The sequence below is a fragment of the Plutella xylostella genome, chromosome Z, assembly GCF_932276165.1.
Source record: "Plutella xylostella chromosome Z, ilPluXylo3.1, whole genome shotgun sequence".
NCBI classification, from domain to species: Eukaryota; Metazoa; Arthropoda; class Insecta; order Lepidoptera; family Plutellidae; genus Plutella; species Plutella xylostella.
The window spans coordinates 1,320,837-1,342,080 of NC_064012.1; the positions used below are offsets into that span (position 1 = coordinate 1,320,837).

Consider the following 21,244-nt stretch of genomic DNA (forward strand, 5'->3'; position numbering starts at 1 on the left):
TTAGCAATTAACTCGCAATTAACAATCGCTCGCTTGTCAAATTTGACGTACTTAACTCTTATGGAACTGTCAGATGTTTGTCAGGCTAGAGACAGAGACCCTGGTTACCTAGTGGTGGCTAATGTTTTAGTGGTGGTACTTAGGTAGGTACGGAAAATTGTTCTTGGTATAGTAAGCCAAAAGAGGTTAACAACATGAACAACTTTTGTCCGCTGTCTTTTGATAATTCTTATTATACTTCCCATAGTAATCATGTGACCAACTAAGTTTATTATGAAAAAGCGTTTTTCTTAAAAATTCTTGGAACTAAAGTTGCTTAGAATGACCCAAAATTTCTCAGGAAGACATACAAGACGCTGGAAAGCACCTGGAGACATATTGAGGAAAAAATTGTGGGGATGAAGTAGGAGGATCTCACAGCCGCTGCCCAAGACCTGGCTTCAAAACCCTTTGTCCCTGGTGAGGTACGTCAGGATTTATGTATGTTAAGTGCTCTGATAGGTTGGTGGTCATAATTATGTCATTTTGAAGAAAATCAGATCATTACCCCAGTTTCTTGGACCCTTTATGTATTCAACTTTGTATACAACTTAGATACTGGTTCTATTCTATGTTCTGCCGAAGGCCCCAGTTAAAATCCCGATCGGGACACGAAATATGAAATAATTATTGTATCATGGAATAATAATAATTATAATTTTGTATGTATTAACCATACATATATATTACATACAAAAAATAAACCGCCTTAAAACGAGTAATGCACTTTACTAGGTAATTTTCCTCTGGACATTTTAGCGCAATAAAGAGACAAATAAATAAACCAGACCAGAGAGAGTGTTTGTTGTTTATGTTATGTGTAATTATGTACCCATTAATGAGAAACAGCCCGCTAAACAAGCACAGACTCAAGAAACACCAGCCCGTAGCCGTGACTTCTGTCCTAAAAACGCTAGTAAGAACACAAAGGTTCCTTTACTTCCTGTACCTAGTTCCTAAGCACGCAGGGCCCGGCGAGAGGCGTCCAGGGGAGCCCCCCGGCGCGGAGCCCCGCTAGACCCGTTGTACCGTTGCAGTGACAAGGAGGCTCGGGAGAAACCGGCCGGCTGGTCGTAGACCCGTCATTACTGCGGCATCAGGGAAAGAAAACGCTGCCCTCCAAGTAGCAGTGTCATATAAAAGTGGCTCGCGGGTCGCGCCTCGGCTCAGTCTCAGGTGAGAGGCACGGCCGCTACAGTCGCGCTCAGTCTCCGCCCGGAGGCCGCCGCAGTCACCCGCGCCCCCGCCCTCGCCCCGCTCCCGCCCTCATCACCACCAACTTCAATGAGGTGAGATCTAACGCGAACTTTTTATGTGATCGGAGAAAGTGTCCCGCTGTTGCAATACGCGATGCGATTTTTTTTCTGTCCTGTTCCAAGTTTGAAAGGATTTGCCGGCTGCTGACTCCCGCCGCAAATTAGTTGCGAACTTTTGAATTGGATAGTTTTTTTTTGTTACGAGTTTGAGCATGTCACTGTGTTTTGTTATGTTTTAAGTGGAGATAAGCCGCGGTCCGAGACAGACGTGATTGTTTAGTTAGCGTATCGACTGGGAAGTGCGTGACACTATTTGTGTTCCACAATCAATGAATTGTTCAAACCGCATCATACATAAACTAACATTATTCTTATACATAAACATAATACAATCCGTAACATAACAGCAGAACTTGTGTGGTAATCGGCCCGTATAAGCGAATAAAGTTGAATGTTTCGTGTTTATTGCGGTATATTACATAAAAAGAGCGTGTTATTAAGTGAATCTAGATACGAGGTCGACAGTTTATGTGGGCCCCGATGTGAACTAAGTACTTAACAGCTTCAAATGTGAATCGGGTAATAAACTTGGTGACAAATTTTAATTTACATTCCGGTTACAAAGTCCCTTGCACGAAATTCAATATATTGTCAAAGGAATAATTACTTTAAAACGTACCAATATACAGAGACGCGTGAGGTGATGCGAACAAACTACTCTGTGTTATCACAAAAATACTCCGTTTTAACAATAAACCTTGCTTACTTCGATAAGTTTTACTTCAGTAGGTATTTATTTACATTTTGCGACGGAATGGTGTAGTGGTTAGCCTGATTGCTAAGCCGACGATCTCTGGTTCGTTTCCCGGCCGGACAGATATTTGTTTAAAGAATGATATTATTTTACTCGGGTCTTTGGTGTTAATATGTACCTATCTATCTATGTTATTATATCAGCGGTCCCATATTACAGGCTATACCTAGTTTGGGATCGGATGGCTATGAGTGAGATGTCCCCAGTCTCTACATAAGTTTTATTATTATTTATGCATTGCTCATTTACTTACTTACATATAAATATATATTTTTTATAAAAATAATATATTTTTATATTAATAAAATATGCTACAATAAGTACGAGTACCATTTGTAACATCTACCTACCTACATTCTAAAATTATAATTATTTAAAACCGTATGCAGGATGTTTCAAAAAGGGTATTCTAAGGCGAAACCTACGTGTAATACATAAGCCAGGCTTAGTATACTTACCCTTTTTACAACACCCTGTATTTACACATTCCATATGCATGCGGCCAAAAATACACCCACGAGCAAAGAAACAGTTCCACTCACAAAATGCTGACACCAAATGGCCCCAATTTTTAATAAAGATTTAAAAAGAAATTTGAATAAAATATTTACGTTATTAGTTGGTAATAATAATATTCTGATGAGCCGTTAAATGTGATAAAATATTGCAGAAGGCATCATTAGCTTAGTTTTTTTGTTAGGAGTCATTTGGTGATTTTCTCAATGGAACTTTTTCATTGAGTTTTTCATTTCTTTTTCGTGAGTGTATTTTGTATTAAATTGTCATAATTATAGTAATAAGTAAGTAAGGCAAACATCTTCGGACATTTTTGTGACCTATAAAGAAGTGTTTTTAAAGGTATTAGTAATTTAACGAAGTAGGTAGTAGTAGCAATAAATGTTATCCGAGGAATAAAATTGTTGTTCAGATGCGACAGCATCAGAATTATTCCACAGATAACTTTAATCTGACCATTAATCTGCCCTAAGCATGCTAGTTTCACAGTTTTATCATGAAATTCATCAACATAAACGAATTAAATACTGCTTTTAAAAAACGTCTTCGTTAAAAAAAAATCGCCTGGAACTACTTTTAAGTACTTTACGCTTAAGTATGTATTATTTCAGTTTAGGTATATTTATTAAATATATTAAATTAATTACGTTTGGACCATTAATAAAAAGTATAATGTTTGAGTGAGTGAACACCACGAACTGGCAAGCGTGGGACGCCCCTCCGATCATCATACGCAACGCTACACTCGACGGTTTAAAGATTTACCTTCTACCATTTTAGGCTTAATTTTCAGTCTATTTTCGAAAATAAAATCAAAAGTTTCTTACTGGTCAAACTGAACATTTACCAAAAAACTTACCGTTCTTTTTTAGGGTTCCGTACCTCAAAAGGAAAAAAGGAACCCTTATAGGATCACTTTGTTGTCCGTCTGTCTGTCTGTCTGTCACCTCCCTTTTTCTCAGAAACGGGTAAAGATATCAACAGTAAAATAAAATATTGAAAAAAAATTGAGACAGCTTATCTTTGTACGGAACCCTCAGTGCGCGAGTCCAACTCGCACTTGGCCGGTTTTTCCAATCTGCCATAACGCATAGTTACAAAATTTGGAAGATACAGCAGAAAGTATTATACATTTAGATATGTGTATTATGAGTGACGAGCAACACAAAGATAAAATAACACATCTAATTATTTATTTACTGAAGAGGTACTTAATTTACTAATTAGAGTTTCCCATAGGTACATAATTATTGAATAGAACTACTCATTACGCGATACTAATTAGCTATCTATCCAGATTCGGAAGTATAAACATAATTAAATTATCTAGAAGTAGTAGTATCTATACATGATTGAATAGGGTGCATATTCAAAGACCTTTATTCTTATTTTTTTATTGTTGTTCTAGTTTATAAGGGTTCGATAGAGCTACCGATATAAAATTTAAAAGATGGATCTTATTTAATTTGTAGAATACTAGAGGGTAAGTATAATAAATGCAAAGATACCTAAATACTTTAATAATATATTTAGTGAAATTCCGAAACTTTATAAGTTTCAAAAAATAAGGACACGAATAGTAAGTACTTAATTCTCTCTTTTGAGATTTAAAAAAATATATACCATAAACCGTCTTATTTCAAATATCACACCTCCGAGTAGACCGGAACACCTTTTGTTCTTTTCCGAGGGTTTATTTCTTAAGAAAAGTTTTCATTTCGCCCAAAAGATCCAGTTTCCTGGCATGTCATTTACCTAGAGCCTGCATAAACATATTATTATACTAATCTGTGCATCCACGACCGTGCACGTGGAGACTGCATCGATCCACGAGTTATCAACTCTATTTGGAATCGTTTTAAAAATATCCAAACGAAGTTTGCAGCCGGAAGGTTAAGGCGAGTCACGGGCATCGAGCGAACTACCTTCCTCCCAGACGGGAAATATAGGGTGATATTTTATCATTGTACTACTCAGTAGGTAGCTTCTTTCGATATGGACTCTAAGGGTGATTCTCCGCTAGAGATGTGCTCTGCTTTGCTATGGATGCGTTTGATATCTACTAACCATATTGATTGTGTGACTTTCAAATTATAGCAAATCTATAGTGGAAAGGCACCTAAAATTAGAAAAAAAAACTATGCTGTGCAATGCAATCAAAAATTAAATTTCATTGAGTACAGCCATCGCAGAAGTAGATTGTAGTGCCCAAAGTTTCGGTCATCCGTCAGTACTGGAGACAGCTATTAGGCTCAAGACCTGCTTTATAACATACATGTCCAAAATCTTATATTCCCATAATCAAAGTAAATAAAGGTTTACCTGCCAAAGGGAAGCACACTGATGAAATTGTACAATGTAGAGCTGAAATATTTATACAACACTCAGATGGCCCGCGGAGGGAAAATATCCGGGAAGGGTTACATTCACCGATTTAGAAAGGTGTCGGCCAAATTGGATCAATGCATTCGAATACGAATACATTCGGAGTTTCGACGAAGTGCCACTTGCTGCATACTTGACGAAGTGTTAACCCCTCGTATTTACAGAATTTACAGAAGGAAGCAAAAAAAAAACAATTTCGAATTTTAGACTGACGCACATTTTTTATAAACTTCTACTACAAATCCTTTGTGTAAGTTCGATGAATATTGCATAATATGAGGTAATTGTTTATGTAGGGTATCATAAATAATGCTCGCTACCAGAAAGCTATCGTGTCCTTAAATCCTTGTTATACAATGAGGTAGAGGCGTGGTTGGCGCTGCAGTTTTGTTTTTCCGAAGCTGTTTTCTCTATCTTGTATTGTAGTATTGCGTGACAATTCACGTTCGTCAACAAGGCCCGGGTCTCCTATTACGCGCCGTAGCTCGCGTCCAGCGCCACGCCGTAGGCCGCGTCACGATGCTCACTTCGTCTACGCGCCAACGTCGGCGTGTGAGGGAGACCGCATCAGTACATTTCTATAGTGAGCATCGTGACGCGGCCTACGGCGTGACGCCGGACACGACCTACGGCGAAAATAGGAGACCCGGGCCTTAGAGAGTGACCCCTCTGGTGCGATGGTGGTGATGAGATGACGAGTAGATCTCTCCATTGTTCTCTGAATGACCCCACATTTCAACACCTAGAGGTTGAAATTCTGCATCACAATATCCAAATAGGCGTTCAGGTAATATAAAGTCTGCGCTAGTACACATTGCCAAGCAAACCCAAGTATTCTATCAAATATATAACTAGGTACTTACATGTTGTTGCAAAAATAGTATACTTACCAGTAGTCGTAATAAAAAATGGCATCATCTTGTCATTTTGAACAACTCATGTTCTACAATTTTGGAAATTATTGAAAAAGAAAATATTATTAGAAAGTTACCTATGTGACCAACAAATGCTGACACAAGTTAAATTTAGACTCCACCGACAATCAATCTTACTACCTACTTAAATACTTTATTAACTGTATAACTGTGAGTGTAATTATTTATCCAGTGAATCTTTATTTACCAGTCTACCTATGTATATATTATTGTGTACTACCTATTTATGTGTATGCCTTCACATCTGCTTATGTATATATATTTGTGTACTAAGGATGTACCTACCTAATAATTCACTTTTATTAATAATGACACACACACACTCACACACACACACACACACACACACACACACACACACACACACACACACACACACACACACACACACACAAAACATGTCTGCTTTTGTAACCTGAATAATTACCTAGTTTAAGTTCTAGTTCTAATAAATTACTATATATTAAGTTAACATAGTAAATTCCATTAATGGCCTTATTTATAAACAATGTTAGCAAACTATGTTAATTAAGATGCTGTGGATTTCTGTTAATAAATAAAATAAAATAAAATAAAATAAAACAATATTTTTTGAGATGTGTCATAAATTGCATACCAAAATGTATTTAATATGAAGCTCTGAGTCACACCCTTTCGGCTAACTATACTTACCCTTTTTTAACGCGCCCTAAAATGTTTAACTTATTGAACATCGCTATGTTGTGTCTTCTGGGATGGCATAGAAAGTGTACTCTCTACTTGCAAGTACGTACTCTACTGTACTCTATGTATGGTCCTGACCATGTATGCGTGTATGTAACACAAGAAAGTTAACTAGTATCTTGAAACATTTAAGAATAACAGTGTGGCAAGCTAAAAAATTATAAACTAAATTTTTAACACCTACCTAACTTTTTTGATTTGTGTAGAATTTCCAAATTACCGATCTATCTAAATGATCTAGCCTATCGGTCTGTCTATTAAAATCCATCCGTTACAAAAACCACCAGTAGCCAGCGGTTAAAATAACAAAAATAAAAATGACAACACAAGCCAAGCGATCATCAATTTAATATTATTGCGATTTCGTGTCGTCATTAATAAACATGGAAATTATTTCTCACCGTACTCTCGGCAGATATTGGACAAACCCTCATTTGCATAGCAAAGAAACAAACACATCAAACACTTTCGTTATCAATATTATATGTAAGAAGTAATCCGCTGTCGTCATATAAACAGAATACAGAATGAATCTCAATCGGGGGGCACTCTAACTTTGGAGAAAATAAGTTTTAGAGTACTACTGCGCTACTTAGGACTCTATAGTCCATTTATAGTCATGAAAACGGAAATTGATCATAAGTAATTTAAGTGAATAACTGACAATGACAAAAACACTTTGCAAAATAGCACTCCTTATTTTCATGACTTGATTGATGGACCGTATCTCGTTGCAAACGTATCGATAGTACGACAGCTCTGGTTTTTGGAAACCTAGAGCAACCCCCTTGCAATAGATCTATAGGAAGTGGCGATTGCGAGAGGTACTTCGCAAGTATTTGATGCCAATTATTATTTAAGAAGCATTATGTAAGCCTTCCAACGAGTAGTCAAGGCTGAAAGGCAGAGTTTCCTAACACTCGACGGATATGCAAAACGCCGCTTCCGAATCCAAAATCACGGGTATTTTAAATAAACCTCATTTGTACCTAATAGTATTTATTCATAGAAACCAACAATGAACAAAGGATCTTGTTAACGGGACCTTCTATTTTTGTGAGCATGTTTGTAAGGACCCGTGACGTATATTCCCACTCGGCACGTTGCGATTCTTGTTGAGAAACAGTCAGCAGAAGCCGTAGAGCGTCGGATTCATACCCACAAACGCCAAGATTACATGATCCAACCCATATGTTACGCTGGCTGTTCTCGCGCGCTTCGTTTCGCCTTAAAAAGTTTTCCCGTGGGAATTCCGGGATAAAAAGTAGCCTATGTTCTTTCCCAGAGTCTAGACCATCTGTATACCAAATTGCATTCTAATCCGTTTTGGCGTGAAAGCGTAACAGACAGACAGACGACAGACAGACAGACAGACACAGTTACTTTCGCATTTATAATATTAGTTAGGATTAGGATAATGTACATTGTAAGTAAGTACATAATATAGTCATTCCATAAGCACCACCCTCTCCAGCGGTGCATACTTCATAGACTAAAATTCTCGGATAACGGATACACGGTCTCTAGTCCGCAGTCAATCAATAATCTAGCTATTTGATTACGTCTTCGGTTGGCGGAACTTGCCTATTAAACCGATCGTAACAGTTACTCGTAATCACAAGGTGCATTTTTAATTATTGATAAAGGAGGTTTGCACGAAACCAATCTCTATGTATCTACCTACCGTATAAACACATGTAACATGGTAATAGCGATGGTAGCTTATAGTCGGTAAGCGCCCGCTTCTCACGCCAGAGATGTGGATTCAAATCCCGGCGCTGAAATGTACCAATAAGTTCTTTGGTATTTATACCATCGCTCTTACGGTGAGGTAAAAAATCGTGAGTAAACCTGCACATCTAGATTCTAGATAATATGTACCCTAAGTGCATTTGTACTCGTTCAAAACCGGCGATACGGCACGCGACCTAGCACGTGAGTTAGTACAGCGAAAAGCGTCTCAGTAACCTCTGAATACCCCTTTTGGTATTACAGTGTATTATGTATGTACCTATGTATGTACGGTCAGGTGCAGATAAACCTGACCCCCTCACATAGTAACAATGCTTCTGAGGGGGGTCAGGTTTCTCTGCCGCTTACTGTACCATGGAAATGCGAGTCTATTTCGGTTATCAGTCGATCATCGGCAGTTTTATTCGCCGGGTTCAGAAATAGCGTCGCGGCTGTTGGCACTCGAGATAGCGGTGTCTAGCCTGCGTCATCCACTACCTGTGTATAATCATAAAGCCTGTAAGTGATACGAGCCATCATCGTAAAATGAACGGCCATAATAAAACAACCCCTGGCCGAGCACATCTAGATGCGATAACATCAAGGATTCTTCATTTTTAATGTTGCTGAATCTGAAATCAATGTCGGAATGTTCGGGAGATGTTTTCGGCAATCCGGTAAAAATGTGATGTTGTAAAATAACTTCTCGTAATACCTACCTATAACCTTTTCTAGTTCGTCATCAATCATCGTCGTTATTGCCTCATAATCGTCCAGTTCCGAATATAGTCCTATCAAATGGAGTGCATAAAAAATCCTATAAGTAGACCCTTTTAATCCAGCCACTTCCGGCTACCTAGATATCTAAATCGACGGCGAGCTAAGACTTAGATTAACGATATGAACAAGATGGCGTGTTACATACAAATACAAAGCAAAAAAAACGTGCGCTTTTTGTTTAAAGACAACCATTGCACCAAACATAAAAAAACGCGGACTCTGGCGTATGGTACCTATGAATAAGGTCACAACCACAAATCGAATGAATTAATTCAAAATATGAGCTCAGTCAGTGGTAGGAGTGGGGTGTTATCGGGACGTTTAGTTTGCACTGGGATGTCAGTTCGTATATTGTTAATCTTCGAGCTAAGAGGTAAATTCTGCGGTTTGCGGCGTCAAAGTTCAAGTCACGGGTCACTTCACTACCACGGTCACGGACGTAAACCTCGAGTTCAAATAATACGATCCACAGGTAGCAGATATGCAGTCGCGTACTGCTACTGAATTAAGTATATAGAAATGTCCATAGTTATTACGGTATGATGTTTTGAAACCTATTGAAACCAGTTAAAAATGAAGGGAAAAAACTAGGAAGAGTATTAGGCCATTGTTAATTACCTTATTTTTATCACATATTACTATCGACCTATACTATTTATTAATTTGATACTTTATTGTACTATTCGTTACGTTCGTATATCTACATTCAGTTATTTTTTCGTGTCACTTATAGTCCTATGAGCTATGTTGTCGCTAGGAGCATTTTAATACAATATCGAGTGTTGTGCTTGTAACACAACCAACTAACTAGGAGACATAAATACATGGTTGTACAATTGCACTGTAACTTTACATTGTAAGTGATAATAGTAGCGAAGATTCCCCACACTTACCCACATGAGCCGCACCAGTAGCAAGTAAACAATAGGCTCAGATATGATAAATGATACGTACTGGAAACAGTATAAAAACTTTATGAAGACTCATCGCAGTGTTTACGATAATTGTGGCTTGGGAAAATGATTTGCTTATAAGGATGTGTTCTGTAGTCTCCTTGACACGGTACCGGAGCTTTGTAAACAAGTTTTGTATGCGCTTGCGCCGAGTGGTCACTCTAGCTAACGAATACTGAAGTTGAGCTAACTACGACTCTATCTTGTATAAAAAAACCGTACCGATTGCACGAGAGCTGTCGTTCGCTCGTTTTGGTATCTAGATCTAGATAGAGTAACCCTCCGAATCTTCGAGACACTCACTGATCATGTCATGAGTTAAGTAATTAGCTTTGCTTATAAGTACTTAGGTAAATTAATCATGGTTGCTAGGATTTATCTTGAGAGTCTAGATACAGTCGCAAACAAATCGCAAAGTATTATTATGTTAATAAATGTATATACTTATGTACCTACTTCGAATTACTTCGAACATAGTATTTACTAACTTGCCCTAGGAGCATCGTTTAGTATACAAAACCAGTTGGTATATCAACATAGGTGAGTATAATCTTAATATTAGCGATGCTCGTGGCATCACGAGAATATAAACAAAATTCCTATTTAATCATCTAAAGACTCTGTTTAATTATAATTTGTATTACCTACGCAGTATATAAAAACATTACGTAGTAATTCTATTATGTTTGTGGAAGATATATGTATACCTGTGCTTACCTAATTAAATCCCGTAACGAATAAATGCTAAATAGGTAAGTACTTAATTAAAAACGCTTGCGCCCACTTTACACACATTGTTTTTTGCCTGTATGGATCTGAAAGATATTTAATTGTCTTGTGTTACGGCAGCTATTCTATTATTAATATATAGTATTATATAGCCTTTGGGCTTCGATCATAAGGCTTTGGGAGTGTCATAAAAGGCAAAACATGGGGCAGAGAAGCAACTTTACTTACTTATTGCACCCGAGATTATCATGCACCACCTTACTAGTAGTAGTAGGTTTCTAGAAATAAAGTCACACCATAAATAGTTAATTAAGTTTACTCTCCAACGATCGCTAGAAAAATATTATTATAGTCCTGGCATTGAAATAAATATTCCTGAACAAGGCACATAAGCACCTGACTTCTTACTATGGCACTTAGTTAATTTAATTTCTGACTCGTAGAGTGTTAAAAACGTAAAAACTTTCCTATGTTCTTGAATATATATGTACATATTTCCATGATATTTTAAGGTACAAATTACACCAAATCTATAAGGGGCCGTCCATTAATCACGTGAGGCTCAAAGAGGGGGGAGGGGGTACTGAAAATCTCACGAAACATCACGAGGGGGGAGGGGGGGTTCTCGTTAGACATCACGTGTATAAATTTTTTTGTCAAAAATTAGGTATTTCTGAACCAATATTTGGACGGCGCAAAAATTTTTACGATTTGTAGTATGACCTATATTTTTTCTAGTCAAAAATTGCCTTTACATAGACTTTCAAAAAAATACACGTGTTCCAGGGGGGGGAGGGGGGGTTGGTCCCAAACCTCACCAAATATCACCAGGGGGGAGGGGGGGTCAAAAAATGAAAAAAACTACCTCACGTGATTAATGGACGGCCCCTAAGGCTATGCTCCTTGAGTAGTTGGATACCCTCATAATATGTATGTACGCGTTGCATTATGTATAGCAGTTAAATTAAATTTTACTCAATTTGTGTCAAAGAAATTGTATACATTTGTGTGAATGTGAACAAACAATAGATCGTAAAGATAAATTTATTAGTTCTTTAGAAGCAATAAAAATATCTGATACCTACTTGCCAATTTATATTTATACTATATTACCGGTTACTTGCAAGTTTATTGAAATAAAAGTGTTAATAATATAAATAAATATTCTCATTGCATGGTTTCTACTTCCATATTTTTTTTATTTTTAACACTCTTATAAGTCTTATAGCTTACAAAACGTAAAGTGTGGAATTTTAAGAAAGAGTTTCTTACACAACTTGGCTAAGAAGTTTAGTATTACCTATTTAATTTCAGATTAACACTTTAACCGATATGCATCTCTGTAACGATAAGTAAACTTTGTGCTTGTATCTCCTATATTACGGAGGACAGGAGACAATAAAACTCTTCGTAAGTCGTTTAAGTCTATAAATTTACTTTATGGTGGAGTTTATAAATGAATTTAGACTTGTGGCGGTAGCTAGACCTCACTTTTAATTATTATGAAAGTTTCCTACCGCCGCCGTGTCGGGTCGTCACGAAAGTAAACTAAACCGAATGCAAACATTGTTTAGTGCGGACCAACATTAGTCTGCCCTCCTTTACCGCACAGACTTAGAAAATTAATGCAAGGAAAATTTAATTATAATTTAAAGTGTGCCACGTGTTGGGAACATTATTTTGATAATAACAGTTACTGGGTGGGTAAAAGCGTTTCGCTTATTGTATTAAGAGTTCAAATAAGATTCGATTAGTTCGTTTTCACACGTGAGAACACTATGAAATGCAGCGTTGACCGTTAAGTAAGTTATACTTAAGTTCATACTTAGGTAGATTTACTCAAGTAAGTAAAAATAATCCGGAGTTACAATCTATCAGAGTTCATAACTACTGGCAGGAGAAACATCCTGACTCCTGACGCCGGGCGATATTCCATTAAACAATAGACGATGTCCCGTTATCTGCATGGGAGGGGGGGGGGGGGGTAAGTTGAGTGAGTCAGGGGGGTCACTATAGCATACGAGAAACGAACGAAAGAGGATACCATGTAATCGGTACGCTTAATGCAACGATATAGAGTCGTGGTTAGAGCGCTCCGAAGCTCAGGAAAACCGAAGTTAGGGAACGCAGGTGCGCCAACCTCGACTCTATATCGTTGCATTAAGCGTACCGATGGCGTGACAACTCTTGTTAGTTCGTTTTTCGATAGTGACCCCCCAGGTTCGTATCGGGCTAGTCTAGGCAGCCCCGCGCCGGCGCTAGTTTTGTTTTATCTGATTGAAGTTTAGTTTTAGTTTAGTTAGTCGAGGCGGCGAAATGTCCGCTTGTCTAAGTTTAATTCGGTTAAATGGAGAACAAATGAATGGGCTTAGACAAGTTAAATATTGTGCTAGCTCGACGCGATGTCGAAGTTTGTATGCCACATGCCTGATTCCATATTGCATAGTTTTACGTAGGTGCTCGTGTGCATTTAAAATGACAGCTCTGGTATATGCAAATGCAAAGGCTTTTTTTTTACAAGTTTTTTTTTTTCTGACGATGCAGCTTTAGATAATACAGATATTATTAGGAAAAGCACTACGCAATTCTATGTGTATTATGTACTTAACAATATAATCTGAGCCCTGATGCTGAATAGGTACCTACCTACATAGGTTTTCGAATAAAGTTCATTATATTTTTTCAATTTACCTACCTAATCCTTTTTGTTAATTAGACAACAGTAAAAAATAACATGAGACAAAGGAAAAAATTTGAGAGTCATGAAATAAAAATACTAATTGGTTCGTGGAATAGAATTAAAAATAAAGTTAGTTCAGTCAAAACTTAGTCAAAACAATCTTTTATGATGTTACTTTTTTTGTTTACAATTATTTTTTGGTATACTTAGCTAATTTAATTTATATTTATTGGGAAGATAGATATACATTAGTACCTACATCCACAAAACCAAATAGAATAGAGTTAGTTTATTATCATGAAAATATTATATTATCCATATAAACTTTCCTATACTATGTTAATCATCAACGACCCATTACGTCCCCACTGCTGGGGCACGGATCTCCTTCCAATAAAGAAAGGTTTAAGCTTATTCTATCACGCTGGTCTAATGCGAGACCTATGTTCAACGAAAAATAATTAATCTCTATAGTTTACTGACCAGCTCGACTTGATAATTTTACAAGCTGCTCTGATCTATTTCCACACTGACCATATAGGCATAGATGTAGAGCTCCGATGGACAAGTAAGTTGTGGGAGTAGAAAGTCAATCTTGTGGAAACTGGTCCCTTCGTGTAGTTCAAAGTAGCTTTTACTATCAGCAAGCTTCACTAGAAAATACACTCACGAGCAATGAAAAAGTTCCAGTAATAATATCACCAAATTACCCCTAAACGGAAAAGACTAGCTTAATGACGCCTTCAACTTTCAGAATATTACCAACAAAAAACGTTCATATTTGTAAGTATCTAATTTCAATGTTTAAAAAAATTGGGGTATTTTGGTGAAGATCGAGTACTGTCTTCGTTGTTACCTTTGTAAAATCCTATTGTGTTGTAAGTATGGTTGGAAATACGCATGTGAACTAGTAGTAATAATCATTCATTAGAGATTTTATAGGTTCTTAACGTGATTTGGCTCTAAATGTCGAACTGTTTAATCTGGTTCTTCCTTTGTTACTATACATATACAACTAGGTATAGGCTATATACATAACTAGGTACCTATATACACTTGTATTCAATTATAAATGCTTAGGTAAATTACAAATCAGGAACAATACCAAATAATAAATAAATAGGTATAATAAAGTTTATAGTTGTTACTTTAAATAATATCCTACGGCCAAATCCCCAATAGTTAACCAAAACCGCATCATAGCTATAAAAAAGTGATAAAAACTTTACTGCGTATGTTTTTTATTCAAGCAGATTAAATAACAAATTTATGAGTAGATTGAAGCAAAATAACAGTGGGATCGCTACATTAAGAAACAACGATATTTAAATACGTTCGTTCGTACATTCTTAATCTAAGTTAAGAAAAAAATCGATAGTTCCGAAGGGTGGTGGGACGGGATAATATGTCATAAAACTCCGCGTTCTGAACAACTTCTCGTGTGATCAACATACTAATTATAATAGCAGAGACATAAAAATATCGTTGTTTGTGTATGAGCGGATCATAGTGATGCCGTGGCCGACTGTACCGCGAGAGTTGTCGAGCTCGCGCCAGAAACAACCACTCATTCTCGACACGAGGCGGCGACTCTACATTTTATCACCTCTAATTTATAGGACGAAGCTGGGCCCACCTGCTCCCGACAGACCATTGTTCCTTCAACATAATCACTGGATGTTGCCCCACTGTGCGGTGAACAGCCATGCCTGACTGGGTGGAACTACGGTCAGTTTTGACCCATTGTGCGCGCATTTCGCAACCTAGGGTCAATGTCACGTGGTCAATCATTATAAAACCCAAACAGAAACCCCGAATTGTTTGTGGCACTCTTGTCGTGATTTCGCGAAAATTGTTTAGCGATAATGTGACATTTTATTTAGAGTGGCACGTTGAGATCTTGTTTTCCACGTTGTGTTTGTGAGTGGTGTTAGTCATTGGTGGTGTTAATGTGGTCTGTTTGTTCGCAGTCCGGACGCGGAACACATCGCTACTAGCTACGATATGAAGAATAATGTCAAGTAAGTGGATTTTTACTGCCTATTTAGTTAGTTTAAGGTGGGTAGACACTGCGCAGGTAAGTATATAAGTACAGTCCAACAATCAGACAGCCCGTTAACAATATACTTACTGTAGGACTGGGGCCTCCTCCAGGTCTGGACTCTGGACTAGACTGGAGGATTTTGGTATGTGGATTGGAGATATCACACCAAAACTGACATACTTACCTATTTAATGAAATGCATGAAACAGGCAGTTATTTGAAATAGCAGTTTTCATTCAGTAATATTTTTTAGTAAACAGTAATTTTAGGTTAAATGTAACGACAATACTATCTAGCATCCTCAGTTATAAATATTATAGTGTGGATTCATGGTAGATACTAGATACCTAAAGTGGTAGGAGGCAGGCCGGGAGAGGTGATTTGATTATGTTTTCTCACGATAGTATTGTAATGTACAACAATGTAATGGAATCATTTATCACGTAGAAGGCTCGCTAATTCCACATCTACATGACCACTGATGACGAAGTCCGATGAAGAAATATATATCAGGGGTCACTTTAGCTTACGGAAAACAAAGTTTTGAAGCTTCGATAACGACTCTATCCTCGCTGTGATAAACGGACCGATTCTTAGATTGACAATAAACAAACAAAATGGTCCGTCACATACAGAAACAAAGTAAAAAAATTACCTGATTTTGTTTACTGTAAAACCGACTTGTTCAACCTAATGACCAACCATTGTATACCAATGAATAAAGTCACAAATCTAACCGATATAATTCAAAATCAGAACTCGGTGTTAGCTATGGTGACATTTTTCAAGAGGTTTCTTCTGCACTGACATTCCATCTTGTGTGTATATTGTTAATCATATTATTATATTCTACGTAAGTCGCTCGTTTTTCGCGAAGCTAGAGTCAAACGAGCAAACTTTGCTCTTGTTCGTTGTCGAAGTCGCTCAATCTAAGGTCATTATGCTTTTGCTAATTGTATTATGGCGTTTTTTGATACATGCATCACATATATCAAAAGTATGAGTTTAAAAATATAATTAGCATCTTTAGAAGACGGACTTTATCAATTAGATGATGTATGTAGGCTATATAAATGTAGATTAACTTAGTAAGTAAAATGTATATGCTACATTAAATGATGTTAAGTTCTTAATGTTCTCTCGAACCTCGAGTTAGTTTCAATTCAAGCTGTCGAAACTACTTATTCACTTCGATATTACAAAATAATAACATTATATTATCATGCCTTAGTAGGTACTTGTAGAATAACTTTATTGGTATTTAACAAAGAACAATTGGACATAAAATGCACAAGAGTTACGTTTTTAGTAAGTAAAGTACTTACAGTCAACTTCATCAGTTAAGTATTCACTTTTGTACCTTGTAAAACTACGTTAGAATAAAAACATACATACAGACAAATTGAGAACCACCTCCTTTTTTCGAAATCGGTAAAAAACGGTTTGTTTTTTTGGCAAGTGAAGTTTAGTGAGTGAGAGGAGAGTTGAGGCGGCTCCCGGCCTAGTCTTCAGATCCATCGCCGCACAGGTCGACGGATCTGTCGACGGATCTGTCGACGCTAATAAAAAACAAAATATTTGCGCGTCGCGTCACATGCAGGTGATAATGATGGCCGGAGATCTCGGGGGTCACTCTATATGTCGAGAAACGAAGTTTCGGAGAACTGCTGCGCGAGCCACGACTCTATTTCGTTGTATTAAACGTGCCCATTGCAGTACCGCTCTCGTTCGTTCGTTTTTTCGTCAGATAGAGTAACCCTCCTCCACCGTTTTCCTTCTACATTGTAAGGTTATTGCGATCCACAGCATTCTAAAGCTATGAGCAATGCTCTGCGATCTCGACATCATCATATTTAATGCAACGAAGTCTGTGAACTAACGCCTACACTTGCCTCTAACTTTCTGATTAGGCAGATCTTTACCAGGTGACTTTTAAACGGTGTAATGCCTACTTAAGTATATAGGTAGATTCTAAAAAAACATCCTAGAAGTGTGGCAGACCCTTGACACCACCGGTAGGCCAATGTATCGCTCGGCCCCTAAGCCTACCTACCTTATACCTACTTAATACAATAATAAATAAGTAATGGTAGAATATTATGTCGATATTATAAATTTAAATGGACAATTAATTATTCGACTAAAAATTAACGCTTCATTTGTGGATTGGCCTCGGATGAAGACTCGGTCACTAAGGAAAAGAAATGGCGAAAGAAACTCCTGATTTATTTATAAACAATGCAATGGTACTGATTCTAAAGTCGATTTTTAAAATATGTACAACCTCATGACGTAAAAACTTTGTTCGAAATTCAATTTTATATTGGCGTTGCAAATTTCATTTTCCATATTCAAACATTAATTTTGTACAGTAAGTATTTTTAATGTTTGTTTTCCCGTGCTGTAGTTTTTCACACACCTACTTTCAGAGCATTTTATACTTAGGTACTCTCTGGGTTTCGTGCTAGTTACTAAAAACAAGATCTAGGCAGATGAAAAGTAAAAAACTGTATAAGTCGATAATCAGATACTTACTAATCTTTATTTCCATCATGATGCTTGAAGGTCAAGGTCACGGCCAATGTTATTTTACTAAGTATTTTTTGTCTTTTCCCCCCTCTACAATGGACATCCCCAGAACAGGATAAATATCGTGTTTTTCTTGGTTTCAATTTAGGTATTTACAAAATATGAAGATCTATAAAATTGTGGAGACTCTAATTTTAACTTTGTATTAATACCTATATCTCGAAACTGGGGGGTTTCATCCACATAGTTTCAAGACATTTTTTGTTGTATTTAAAGATACCTTTTTAACAATATCCCACACGATGGGGTAAGTCGTTTTTTTTTCGAATCAACTTAATTTTGCTGTATGGGACGGGGGGTAAAAAATAATTATTTTTCGATAATTTAGTAACCAATTTTTGGATTATCATTATAAATATCTCCACCAATTTTCGTGGCAATTGGCGCTGAAACGGCGGCGGACGAGCCAGCACAGACGGACGGACGGACAGACATGACGAAACTATAGTCCTAGTAGATTTACGGACTAAATGGCTAAATAATTATTTTTATCCTATGACTTTACGTCAAACAAATCAAAAATACTAGTTATAACTCCTACTCTTTTCTTAATTAAACACAGTCTAATTCACTATTTATAAATAGGGACTAATAAAACAAAGGTGTCATACTTACATAATTATAACAGAACTTTAACACTAGATGATCATGACCTATGTAGGTAGGTAGGTATCCTAAGATTCATAAGAACCGTTAGTAAGTATTACATTGTATTCAAATTCATAGTACAATCGGCTGTGGAAGCGAGACGTGCGACAATGCAACCGCTGTGTGGGAGGGAGATGAGGAGATAAAAGAGAGATGAGGGATCAGTAACAAAAACTACAATAGTTAAAAGTGCAAATTGGTAGCAGAAGACATGAGGTTATAAATAATATTAATATGTGGGGCATGTGGGCCCATCTCACACACGGCTATCTGACCCCAAGACCGCAAGCTAGGCAGAGCCTGATGTGACGAGTACAAATTTTGAAATTTATGTGTGTGTCAAATTAATGAAACTTACCATGTCAATCAAATGCAAAAATCAAATTGGAATTAGTGAATTCAGATTTACACAGACAATCCTGTGTACATTTAGTTATTATGGCGAACTGGTTTGGACAACCATTTCAGGATTCAAAATGTGAATTTGACACTAATTACTTCGTAAATGTTATCTCGTTTTGACATCGCGATAGGCCCTCTAAAGTCTAATTTCGGATAAATAAATAATAGACGTGGTCAAATATTAAATTGATGCCAACAGAATCGCTACCGCAGTACCGATCTAAAGAAATACAAGTAAAAGATCAAGGGTCACAAAACTCCATGCATGGACTGCTTAAGAGGTCGATAAACTTGATGAATATTTTATAATATAATAAAAAAAACGTGTTTGTAAGTTTGTGTCAACCCACGTCACGAGGATGCGACAGGGGATCGCACTCAGATATTATTTACGAATCATCCTTGTTTATTGAATACAATGTACAATGTAAAAAGTCAAGTTCGTATGGAGAAGCCATTGAGTATGAATCCCGAGATTCCCGGTCCGCGTTGTATGGTAGAAGCCATCATTTTAAAAATATAATATTGATACATAATAGGTATAATTATTATATGAATTTTAACACTTTTTTATGCGCCCAAGTTGTGTAGAGTTGTATGTGCTTCTTTACACACGGTTGCTTTTAGTTTCAGTGAAAATTTCAGGCATAAGCTACCTTCAGAGAACAGACTGTATTTTTTGTAAACCTAAGTAGGTAGTCATTGATCTATAAATTTTGACGTCATAATTATTATTTAATGTCGACATCAATATTACACAGGTATCTATCAGAACCTAGCTTGAATTTGAATTTTCTGAACTATTTAAAAGTGTCGCAACCTTTCAAAATCTAGACCTGTTATCGAATTGTTTTACATAAATATACATACAATAATTATTTAGTTGAATGTCCTTGACATCACGCGATAGAGTTAACCCATCTGTGTATTATCTCATTTGCGTGGTGAACTGATGAATGACGTTAAGCGACTACTCTATTCTTGGGCACGTGACTGAGTAGTGACTCGTAGTAAACGAATTCACAGAGAAATAAATAAAACACTTGGTAACGAACATTTCGAAAAATGGAGTAGGAAATATACTACAGATCTATAGACACTTAGGCTGAGGAGTCTGAGGACACAAACGTTGAGGAAAGGCAAAGATGGATTATTGCATAAAGTAATTTCTTACGGTTAATCATTACCCTATAAGTACTTAAAAATGAAGTTAATAAACACATTTTCACGTATAAAATTAAGTTATTTCGAAAGTGTCTTTAATTCTAAACTTCACATATTTTTTGTAGTAACTGTACAGCATCATTGGTATTAAGTACGTAATTAATGCTTCCCATATGTCACGATAGGCTTTATACCTACATGCTTATAATCTTACTGGTGAGACAGGTATAGCATCTAAATGGACATTTTATATCGGAGGTCAATGACTCTCGGCCAGTGACCACGGTGACCGGTTCTACCAAAAATAACACATTTCAAAACAATAATTTATGCAATTTACTCGGGTTTATTAAAAATACAGATAATTAGGTACCTTGCCTGCGAGCCTTGGTTTTTAACGTTTTATCGCAGAATTGATTGTCTGAAAATTGTAAGTATGTGAAATACGTAGGTGCAAGCATACTTACACCTACCAAGAGTTACCAATTTGCAGTTGTTTATAAAACATTTCATCTGTACAACAATAACAATTGATAATATCTCAAAATATGCACATAGGTACATTATGTTATGAATTCGATGTGAGAAACTGATGTCAGCTTCATAATTTTGTACTCTGTCAAACTCATCTACCGCATTAAATTCATACAAACATTGATTTAGTTTTACAAGGGAACAATGTGTGGGTAAAATTTACCAGTAGGTAAGCTAATAAACCTAATGAATGTACCTAGTTTACAAAAATCAAGAGTTCTCTCCTCACAGCTCTGACTTTCTCTGCAACACAGAATGCTATCAGCATTAAGTTCATATTTGTATAGAACTTTATACCATGTGCCATAAGTCAGCCTAACTT

The 21,244-nt window shown here is 36.8% G+C and overlaps 1 protein-coding gene across 2 annotated transcripts in view; it reads left to right on the plus strand.

Moving 5' to 3' along the window:
• Window positions 1-1,171: 1,171 nt before the first annotated feature.
• LOC105382679 (neprilysin-2) overlaps window positions 1,172-21,244 on the plus strand; it is a 38,873-nt gene continuing 18,800 nt past the window's right edge. Inside the window, exons 1-2 of one of the 2 annotated variants that reach the window (XM_048632653.1) lie at window positions 1,172-1,328; window positions 15,512-15,562. In XM_048632653.1, coding sequence (XP_048488610.1) covers window positions 1,324-1,328; window positions 15,512-15,562 — 56 coding nt within the window. In that variant the 5' untranslated portion in view covers window positions 1,172-1,323. Of the gene's footprint in view, window positions 1,329-15,231; window positions 15,270-15,511; window positions 15,563-21,244 lie in introns of those variants that run through there. The other variant, XM_048632652.1, reaches the window with a different exon arrangement.